The sequence below is a fragment of the Corvus moneduloides genome, chromosome 4, assembly GCF_009650955.1.
Source record: "Corvus moneduloides isolate bCorMon1 chromosome 4, bCorMon1.pri, whole genome shotgun sequence".
In the NCBI taxonomy this organism is placed as follows: Eukaryota; Metazoa; Chordata; class Aves; order Passeriformes; family Corvidae; genus Corvus; species Corvus moneduloides.
This window is the reverse complement of record NC_045479.1, coordinates 25,434,901-25,445,712: the sequence shown is the minus strand read 5'-3', so window position 1 is coordinate 25,445,712 and position 10,812 is coordinate 25,434,901. Positions and strand designations below refer to the sequence as shown.

General features: G+C 46.2%; 1 protein-coding gene across 1 annotated transcript; it reads left to right on the top strand.

Annotated features, from left to right (window-relative positions):
* The first annotated feature begins 1,028 nt into the window (after positions 1–1,028).
* CENPM (centromere protein M) lies at positions 1,029–8,084 on the top strand. Its single transcript, XM_032107599.1, has 6 exons — positions 1,029–1,140; positions 1,368–1,447; positions 4,019–4,117; positions 5,153–5,232; positions 6,258–6,349; positions 7,091–8,084. Exons 1-6 carry the CDS (start codon positions 1,084–1,086, stop codon positions 7,214–7,216), a joined length of 534 nt encoding a protein of 177 aa, XP_031963490.1. The 5' UTR covers positions 1,029–1,083; the 3' UTR covers positions 7,217–8,084.
* Positions 8,085–10,812: the final 2,728 nt, after the last annotated feature.

Sequence of the window (10,812 nt, the reverse complement as noted above, 5' to 3'; positions counted from 1 at the left end):
ACAGGCTGCCCAAGAGTGTTTTGGTGTCACCATCTCTGAAGTGTTTGAAAAGGTGTGGCACATGGGGACGTGGTTGTTTTGAACATGGCAGTCTTGGGTTAATGGTTGGACTCGATCTTAGAGGTCTTTTCAACCTAACTATTCTATGATTCTATATATTAGTTCACATTATAAACTGCAATGTAAAGAGGCAGTGGAATTTCACTGGAGCCTTTGCTGTTGCTCAGTCTTGAGTAAACAAGCGCGCAACGGCTCACGGCAAGGGCCAGGGGGCAGCACAGCCCTGGAAATAAGGGCTTTGCTTCTCAGAAGCTAAAGGCTGTTCATGATCCCCCTGGACAGCCAAGGCAAGGCCAGTGTCCTCCCCTCAGCATCCCTCCAGAATTGCCTGGGGGTGCCCCAGGCACAGCTGATGGCTGGGACATCCGGATGCCACAGGAATAGTGCTGCTTTGCAGGGTTTTATGGTGATTGGCCGTCCTTGGTGGTCTGTCATGCAGCGTGGCACCTGAATGCTCAGAGGGATCCCCTGCACTGTGCCCCTGCATCACTGCAGTCCACAACTTCCTCGTGAGCTAAAGTGGAGGGGCAGGCACTGATCTCTCTGGCAGCCAGCGAAAGGACCCGTGGCAATGGCCTGAAGCTGTGTCAGGGGAGATTTAGGTTGAATACTAAATATTATACTGAATACTAGCAAAAGTTTCTTCACCCAGAGGGTGGCAGGCACTGCGACAGGCTCCCTAGGGGAGTGGTAACAGCACCAGCACCAAGCCTGACAATTCAAGAGGCGTTTGGACGACGCTGTCAGGCACATGGTGTGACTCTTGGGGCTCCAGGGGCACGTGGTGTGTGACTCCCGTGCAGGGCCAGGAGCTGGACGCGAGGATCCCAGCGAGTCCCCGCCAGGCCGGGATAGCCCGTGAAGCGATCGCCGCCGGCCCGCAGCGCCCCCTGCCGCCCGCCGGGAGCCGCGCGCGCCGCCAGCCCCGCCCCGCCCCGCAGGCCCCGCCCCCGACGCCGGCGCAAGGCGGAGCGCGGCCGCCGTTTGAATTCCGGCGGGCGGCTGGGGCTGTTTCCCGCGGGGATGGCGGTGCTGCGGCCCTTCGACAAGCTCCCGATGCTCAACTCCGCCGTCCTCCTGGTAGGTCCGGCGGTGGCGCCGCTCCGGAGCCCGGCCCCGCTGTCCCTTCTCCTTCCTTTTCCCTGGGCCCGGCCCCGCTGCGGGCGCCCGCCTGTCCCGTACCCTCCGCCGCCTCGGGCCTTGCCCTGCGCGCCCCGCCCCGCGCGGGGCTTGGCTGTCCGGCCGCGCTGTGCACGCGTCCGGCGGGCGGGGGCTGCGGCTCACCCCGCTCTCGCCTCTGCCCGCAGCTGGTTGGCTCGGATGAGGCGCTCCAGCAGAAGCTGGCGGAGGCGATCCTCCAGGAGAAGAAGGACTTCAGCATCAGCATGTGAGTGGTGGGGAGCGGCATGCGCCGCCTGCGGCCCCGGGCCTGTACGGAGCCCGCTGCCACCTGGTCCAAGAGGTGCAAACCAGAACAGCGGCTGTGACGCGAATTCACGGAAAGCTTCTGCTTCGGATTCCTGAAGCACCGAAATTGGTTAAAAATGCAGGTTCCATCCCCGTGGCGGGAGTCGGAGCTGTAGAGCACACGGTTCAGAGAGAGACTTCGCTCTTGCGAACGCTAGAGAGCACCACTGCCCATCTGCAGCGGGCAAACCCCTCTGTCTTCAGGGCAGGCAGTTTGGACATGCTTGGAAACGGGGGAGGGGGGAGCATTTCCCACGTCCGTGTTCACCATGCACATACCATTGCCTTTTGCATGTTGCACAGATGTTTGATTACTAAATTGGAAAGGTACGAAAGCAACACATTTTTTCTCCCCCACCTGAGAGACAGACACATACAGAAATTAAACATCCTTGGACAAAATAGGACAAGTACAATGCTTGCAAGTACTTGCAACCGAACAAGTGTTTCTAAAAGATGTCCATTGCTTTTGATGTTCTCTGTAGCTGTTTTCTGGTTTGTATGCGCACACATGCTTTTCCTCCTCAAGCTATTAAGATGCACTTGGAATTTCAGCTTTAGCTGCATGACATGTCCTGTCTTAAAAGCTTGATTAACTAACTTTTTATGATAAAATGTCCTTGACAGCTCTCTTGCCAAGACCAAATGAGTTTAGTCAGCTCTTCAGAAGGTGTTTGTGTTATTTCGCTGCTGTAATCCATGGCTATGCGGTAAAAGCAACCCGAGCTAATGTTCTGCTGGCTAATTAGGGTGACTGTACTGCTCTGATTATGGCATCTTGGATGTCTGTGCTAACTAATAGTAAATGAATTGCCCAATTTTCTATGTGAAACCTGCAGCCTCTGCTGAGCTGTGGAGTGCCATAACTAGATGGCTGCTGGTACTACAGCTGGGTAACTGCCCAGAGGCACAGCATCGTGTGGTCATGCTACAGAGCAAGATACATCCCTGTGTTAATATTGCTAGGAAAGCAAAGTCAGTGGGTTTTTTCCCCACTGTATTACTTTGGGATTATACACGTTACAAAGAAATATGGTATCTTGTCTGACAGGTCTACCTGTCAGGTACAGCTGTTGGGCAAAGAATTACAAGGCTTGGGGTTTTTTGTGTCTCTTATTGCTGTGGGGGGCGGGGGGGGAAGGTTTCTGCAGTGCATATCTGGAGGCTGCTGACATCATCTAGTCATGTTGGTTTAAATATAGCAGAATTCCAAATAATGCAGTGCTTTTTTGGGTTGCTTTTTTCTTTCCCTCAGACAATGAGATCTGATACCTTCATCAAAGAGTCTCCCTAAATTTCACCTTAAATTAATAAGCTTGGTTGTGTTGCAGTGTGTCTTTCAAGCTCACTTTGCTCATCTCTCGTGTTAGTTTCAGAATGTTTTCGTTAAATCCTACCTTCCTTAAATGTAAGAAACAAAACACCTTTATTTGGAGACTAGTAAACAAAACTACAAACTACATAGGATTAATAGAAGGGAATGTGTACCATGGTCTGTGGCTGCTGGAGAAAACTGTTAAGTCCTTGAGACTGACTTACTAGAAGTAATATTCCCCAAGAAGATCAGAATCAGTGTTTCTTCCTTGTCTTCCAGAGAGGAAGTGGATTGTGAGAGTGACTGAACTTCTGGGATTTTTGTTTGTCCAGTTTAAATTAAGGTGATCTTCCAAAAATGAGGTGCTGATAATGTTCTTCCCTGTGGAAGATCCAGTTATCTACTGCTGAAACCTTTTTTTTGTTGAGTTTTTGGTTGGTTGGTTTGCTTGTTTGTTTTTTGTTGTTGTTAGTTGGTTGTGGTTGTTTGGCTTTTTTAGTGGGAAGAGACACAAAAAGTCCCCACCCTTGTATTTCTTCCAACAGCTCTATTAGCAGTGGTGGTACTGTGTAGAAAGACACCTAAATTAACCTGGTAGCTCCTGACTTAGTGAAAGGGTTAAAAAGGAGGGTAATGATATAATAGAAGCTCTTTTTGAGTTATAAGTTCATCTATAAAGCTGTACTAGTGACAAATTTGTGGTTTAAGGTTTTTCTGTACCTGGAAAGGCCGCCGCTCCTATGTGAGCAGTATCTCTGGAATGTGACAGAAAAGCACTGATTTTAACTGAAACTTGGCAGCAAAATATGCCCGTAAAGCATTGGGGTTCACTTTGTTAAAAAGGACTCTTTGTAACAATTAAATGAAATTACTTGCCATACAGATCTGCACAGAGAAAATGTTTCTGTGGGCCTTGTTATGCTCTAATAAGTGTCCCATTATAACCAGCCTTGTCTAGCAATTACCATTGTGGCTGTCAGCAACTGTGAGTGGGCCTGAGGTATGAGAGTACCACTTAAACAATCACAGTGTCTCTTCAGTGCCCACGTATTCAGTAATTAGCAGGCTTCCTGGTAACTTGCTACATGGCAAACTGCAATGGTTATGTGATTATGGGTAAGTGGATACTGTCTTGCCAAGCTATTTGGTTAAACTGGCAATTTTGTTATCTTTCAGTCACCTTGCTACATCCCTCCCTTTACCTTCAGAGGGGGATCATCTTCGACCCAGGATAGATCTGATTGTGTTTATGATTGACATCAAGAGCAAATACAGGTAAAAAGGGCAAAAAGATGAGATGGGGGACTAATATTCTTTTTGGTTTGATGTCTAAATCTACATTTTTACTGTATTGGAATTGCTGAGTAGTGGGTTTCAAACCCAAGACTTGCTGTGGTGGAAGAACTCTGTAATATACACCGTGGCTTTCTGGCCTCCAGCAGTGGATTAGGACTGAACTGCTCTGTCCAATAACATGCCTGTTGTGTGCTAAGTTGCCGTAGCAGAGAAGGCAGAATTTATTTCTGGATCCAGATGTGTGACGATATGAACTGAGCTTTGGAAAGATGCTGTCTGTAGAATGAGGTGGAAGTGCTGGTGGTGCTGTGAAGTTCTGTAACATGTAAAAGTCTGATGTGCACTGGGCAGTGCTGCCCAATAACCAGCAAGTTGCTGTGTCTGTGTCCTCAGTTCGCTGAACTCCTGGTCAAGTGGGACCAGCACTATGGATATCTCTAGGCAAAAGAGAAAAGTCTGCAGGGATTGATCCCTCTTCTGTCATCTTGTGCTCGTTGTTGTAGAAATTATACTTGTTTCCCCAGGCCACAAGTAAAGACTTGCTAAGGCACAGAAGTCAGCATTTTATTACTTACTTAACTTGTGACTGATGATCCTGGGCTCTCATTTACCAAAAATGACAGGCCCAGCTGCATACTTACAGCACAGATGGTGCTGCAGAAATGTGTGGGCAAGCGCTTCCTGAAAGAGCCGAAGTGGTGCTGAAGTTTCATTGGATATTAATGAATTCAGATGCTTAGTGTCTGTAAATCATGGAGGACACTGTTCAAACTAACTCAAACTGTTGAGTCTTGAGTAGAAAGGATATGTTATGGGTTATTAAACAGCTGTGGGTATTACAGAGGTCTCTGATGTCATGCTTTTAGCATAAAGCAGAACTCTGCGAGCTCACAAATCAGCAGATGTTAACATCATTGGTTTTCTAATTGTGCTTCTGAAAATTATTCCTGTTGTCCTTATGCTGCACTGATTTAACCTTCCTGTCCAACTGGCTTGTTTGTACTTTTCTGACAGCTTGAAGAATGTCGAAGCTTCCCTAGCTCATGTGGATGCCAGCTTCTTCCTGGGGAAAGTGTGCTTTCTTGTCACTGGGGGTACGTATGGCGCCTCTTCCTCCTCTTAAAGCAGCACAACTCACTGTTGGTTTTCTTAAAACAGGGTGCTGACTTAACTTGAAACAAACTAAAGGAAACCAGTGGCTTTGTTGAAACTTTGTTTGAATTATTTCTGAACTCCTCTGCCTTTTTTTATTGTTTTCCTAGATAAAACACGGTTCTCTTCTCTCATGCTCACTTGCTCTGTCCTTTTTGTTTTTGCCAGTCACTCTCTTCTCTGTCCCTAATCTCTGAATATGATTTGTGTTATTGATTTTTTAATTTTTTTTTTTTTTTGTGTGTGTGGCACCCTAGAAGTCTGTTCTATCTGCTCTTAATTAATAATCTTAATGAGCAGTGAGAAGCATATGATACTGTGGTAATAAAGTGAATTAAATGGATGAGCTACAAAACTATGAAGTATAGTTTTAGTACGAAACTGGTATCCCTGCTGTGTGCTGTCCGGCCCTGTTGTGCCTCTAATCCTTCTGTCTGCCAGTGCTTTCCTGTGTACCCTCCCTGCTTCAGCTCTGAGGAACTGGAGAGGCCAGACTGTACTGCTCGGTGTTGGAACATAGGTGCTGTGTCCCTGAAGTTTGGGGGTCAGGAAGCCTAATTCTGAGGTAGACAAGGAGTCTTAGCATTGTCTTATGCTATGGCTCTCTTGATGAAGTGAATTCCTTGGAGACCAGACCACTCTGTGATACCATATGAGCCAGGAGGATTTTTGGTAAGTGAGTGGAAGACTCTGCCCCTGCTGATGGTGTGCTGATTGCTTATGCACAATGTTAATGTTACATGAAGAGTGATGTGATAATACTGTTCCTCCTGTTAGTATTATGAAAGACTTCTGTGCTAATTCCATTTCAAATCTTGTACCATTCTGTTTGCACTGCTCCCTGTTGCCTTATCTTCTTTCATGCTCTCAAAATTAGCTCTGGATCACTTTGTGGATGTGGAATTTCCTATTTTTCTTCACTGATTGCTGATTATGGGGCTTGTAATGTGGGAAAACTTTTTTTTAGTTGGCAGGGTGAATGCTTGCAGCATTGAGACCAGTGCTGTCTGTAAATTGGGAGAAACCTACTGCAGTCCTATGATCTTCTGTGAGCTGGAGGTAAGGTGCTTATTTGACATCTCAAGGGATTTCTGAATTCCACTACTCTGATCCTTAGAAATGTCATTATATTAGCAATAAATACATGTAACAATAAATACATATGCTACTGTCTTTCATAACTATCAGAGACCAGACTCTGTCTACAAGAACCATAGAGATACGGGAGTCTGGTCATCCTTAAAATGAGTCTTCTAGTAACCTGCTCCTTCCTGTGCTACTTCAAAACCTCATGAAGCCAAGCTTAAGCTGACAAAAAACATCTCTGATATGCAGAGCCTTGGTACACTTGTTCCTTGCTGCACTTTCTCTTCCCGGGAGCCCCTGAGCTGTTATTTGCCATGTGACTCCCTTGCCCATGTAATGTTTCGTGTCAGCTCAACTTTGTGGCTTCACAGACCCTCTGATATGCCACTCTTTCCAATTTCCTGCTTGGTCAGAAAAGCTGGAGGGAGAGTTTGGCATTCAGCAGTAGCACACTTCACTTTTCTGTGTACTCATCACTGCATCCTCAGAGACTGCTTCCCTACCAGGAGGTAGAATCCGTGTGTTTGGCAAGCCCTTCGGGGCTTCCAGCTGGCAATGCTGTTACCTTCCTTAACATTAGGGAAGTAAATGGGCCTGTTTGGGGTTTTCTGTAGCTAGTCACTTGATGCCTGCTCTGGTTCTTTCTTTTATCAAAGCTTAGCATTGCTTTTCTTCTTTTCTATTGATTAAATAATTTCTCCATTTTGTTTCCAGTTGGAAGGGATTCGAGTTGCTACTGCTCAACGACTTCTCCGAATGTTACAGATCTGTGCTGGTCAAATACCGGGAGTTTCTGCCTTGTCCTTTGTCTCACTGATGAGGAGCTGTGATGATGATTAGCTTCTCATTGTGATACTTCAGCCACATTCATCAGGTTTTTTTCACTTCAGGCATTCAAGCTCCTGCAGTTGGCATCACATTGGGAAGCTTTTTTTCGTGACTTGTCATGACCACTCATCCAGAACTGTTCCTAGTTGCTTACCTCTCAAGAAAAGTTTGATTCCTATTCAGTGGATAACAGATAGGGAGGGCAGTTTGAATTGGGGATTCCTATCCATTATTACATCTGAATCCTACTTCATGGTCGAGTTTGAGTTTTTTCCACTTGGCCAGTGGCCAGGAGCTACATATTTTTCTGAGAGACTATTAGAAGAACCAGGCTACTATCTCCAAAGTACCAGAGAAGAGGCAGCAGGCTCCTGCTTTCCTTCAGTTGAAATGCAGCACCTTAGTCTAATGTGAAACCTTGCTGCCAGGTTTTGTCTGTCCACCAAGAGAAGAACGGGGAAGGAAGGCTGTCGTGCTGCTTCTAGATAGACTGCACTTGACAGTTAATGATCCAGCTGTGTGAGCATCTGCCCAGCAAAGGACTCACTATTTCCATGCCTGGTGCCTAATTGGAAAGGAAGGGACTAAAGAAGATACTCAATCTAGCACTTTAGCTTTCTTTTAGATCTTTGAAGAAAAGGACTCCACCCATCAAGCCCACAACAGCCCCAGTAACCCAGCCTCTGGGGCTGACCAGAGGTGAAACCCAGCAGAGCAGACCACAGCAGCACATAGAAAACAGGTTGTCTCTGCAGGTTTGGCATATGCTGTGTATAATCCCTTTACTAACAGCTTCTGACCGGCAGTAGGTTGTGCCTTGTGGTTGCTGCAAGGCACTGGGGTTTGAGAGTTCTAATTTAATAAAATAAATAATATGTAATAGTTGTATGCTCTTTATTAGGTATGTGGCACAGCCTCTGAAACCTGCGAACGCTTGCCCCAGCTTGCCTTGGCAGCCAGGCTGGTCCTTGCTGGCAGCTCGAACTCCCAGTTAGTTGTTGTGCTGCACTCGTGGCTTCAACCACGTGGTGGTGGCAAAGGCTTTTCAAATACAGCCCTTTCTATTCATTGAGTTGAGCCACCTGCCAGAATACAGTGCTTTTTGAAACGCTGAGATATTTCTTACCCAAAATTGCATGTCAGGTTGAAATGAAGCCTAGAGAGAATGTGTTAAGCTCCCCTCTGGTTTAATTTATTTAATCCCTAATAGTCTGCTTTAATGTTCCTAAGTGCAGAGCTCTAGCTGTGTGCACTGTTTCGTTTAGCTTGTTTCTGACATCTGTCTGTGAGCAGGAAAAGCAGAAAGCAGCACTGCAGGCTTAATCAGCTGTGAGTGTTGGCAGTCCTTGCAAAGACAGCTCAGCAAGGCACAAAGCCTGTATCCTTGCTCAGAGGACACACAAATCCCAGCTCCAGTTGTATTGTTGCTGGTGGGGGAGGGATAGGGTGTTTGTCAGCTGAAACAAAAGGAGCTAAACCATTCAGCTGTGTTATGATGCCCAAAAGGGCTGGACTCTGGCTAAAACCCAAAGGAGAAAGACATGTGCAAACTGTCGTGGCTGTGTAAGGAGGATTGGAAGCTTAATGGGCATGCCCTACTTTCAGCTAGCTTTGTGATCCTGAAGGTACTAACCAGGAGTTGGCCACCAGAGAGGGGCAATCATGCTGAGAAACAAGTTTTTGTGTTGGTTATGCTGTCTCAGCCTTGCCCTTGCTTTGAGTCCCTCAAAATAAAGGAGACCATAGTTTAGAATAGGCTGGTTTCGATTTGCTCTCGATGTGCAGGTGCAGTCTGTGGGAGGAAAGGAAGGGAAGTGGCATAAAATGAGCCACTCTTTTGTGTCCTCTGCAACTGCTGTAAGCCAAGGAGATTTTTCCATCTCCTAGGTTGCTCTCCACTTGACTCTAATAACTATTGGACTCAGGTAAAATCCCTTTGGCTTCAAGAGTAATTTCACTGTGCTTTTTTAAGTAGTGAAAATGAAATATTTTTTTGGTCCACCCAGAATGCTTTGGAGTAACCCACATGTGCTACTGTCCATTCCTGCACCTTCAAGCAGGGTTTTTTTCCACTGTTATGTTTCGGATGTGGTATTTCTTCCCTTCTACTACTTTCAAAGAAGAAAGATGCTGTTTTTTCCTACAGGTGGCTGAATCTCAGCTGGTACGAAATAAAATCTAGTTCCTTAAGAGCAGCATCTTGCTTCACCTTGGGGCAAATATTTTTCTTACTCTTAGGAGAAAGTATTTACTAGAACTGGCAGGGGAAGTGGAGCGTATCTAAGAATATGACACACTGTCTCAGGTCCATCATGTTTTACTACCCAAAGTAGTTGGGACACATCTAAAGCTACATCTTCAACTACGTAAATACCTCTCGGAGCTGTCAGCTATTAGTTTAGACAGGCCATAACACTGCCCTTACTACCAGAGGAGACAAGGCAGCTGAGGATATCTTTCATCTGGATGGAGTAGCCAGGGCTAATGTTCAATAAAGGTCTTGTGAAAGTAGTACTTGGATTGGGATCAGAGGCATGGAAGGCCTGAAGCCGAATTAAGGCTAGTGACTCAGGTTCTGTTGTGTTCAAACATCACGAAAGAGCTTGCCAAGCTGACTGAAATCTAAATGAACAGAAACATTTTGGAGTTACTTGCTTTCTCTTTTTCTCTCTTGCCTCAGTTCCCTATCCCTGTGGAGATTTTCAAAGAGAAATCCCCCTCTCTGTGGTGAAAGTACCCGTGAGCATTGCTGGTTTGACTGTTTCAGTTTGTGGATGTGTTTGTTTGTCAGTTATGTCAGCAAAAGTTGTATAATGTGGTTTAATTAGTATAGAAGAGCTCATACCAGTTGCACTGGTGTAAGTTTTGGTCTCACAGTACTTTTTTGGGGGATGGAAGTAAATGAGGTTGTAATATGGTCTCTTCTGCTATGGCAGGTTGACCCACAGGATTTCATTTTCAATCCAGTCCCTTGAAGAAGATTTTGCATCCTCAGCCTGCTAGCCGAACAGCTCACAGAGGTGATCTGTGAGAGATTTTGGCACAAATTGGCTTGGTTGGCGTTACCTGGTGGGATTACAGCTTTCTGCTGTGCCAGGTTTTCTAAGACTGACTGCTGCACCAGCAGTTAAATCAGACCAACTTTTAAGCATGATAAAACATGATATGCTCAGTCTGTACAAGTGGGAGAGAAAGTCTATGTACTGATATGGCACACATAGTAAAAGATCTCCCTGTTCCTGGAACAAAGATCAGAGATAAATCCAGCCCTGGGTCCCTTCCAAACCTTGAAACTGGTGGTAGAGGTTTGGGTTCAAGGCCATCTCTAATATTTGCTTTGGGGAATGGTTAAAACTGGACGTCTTTGCTTGCCAAGACCTGTCACTTGAAGGGAGTGGCTGGCTTAGGTCAGTAGCAGTGCTTAGCAGCTGTGGTCAAGCTGTAAGAGCTACTTGGTTGCTCTCATCACGACCACTGTTCACAGCAGTGGTGGACAAGAAGGGACTCCTGCTTTGCTGCCTGGAGCTGACTGGCAGAGCTGTGGCAGAGGTCAGCTCTGCTCTGCTGCCAAAAGCAAGGGAGAGGCTTCCTCCTGTGGGGTTTTTAAC

What these genes read in the sequence shown, in the direction of transcription:
- CENPM (XM_032107599.1), top strand. Translation starts at nt 1,084, where the DNA reads ATGGCGGTGCTGCGGCCCTTCGACAAGCTCCCGATGCTCAACTCCGCC. An exon ending in TCAACTCCGCCGTCCTCCTG is followed by an intron (nt 1,141 to 1,367) that starts GTAGGTCCGGCG and finishes CTCTGCCCGCAG; the next exon opens with CTGGTTGGCTCGGATGAGGC. An exon ending in GTGCTTTCTTGTCACTGGGG is followed by an intron (nt 5,233 to 6,257) that starts GTACGTATGGCG and finishes ACTTTTTTTTAG; the next exon opens with TTGGCAGGGTGAATGCTTGC.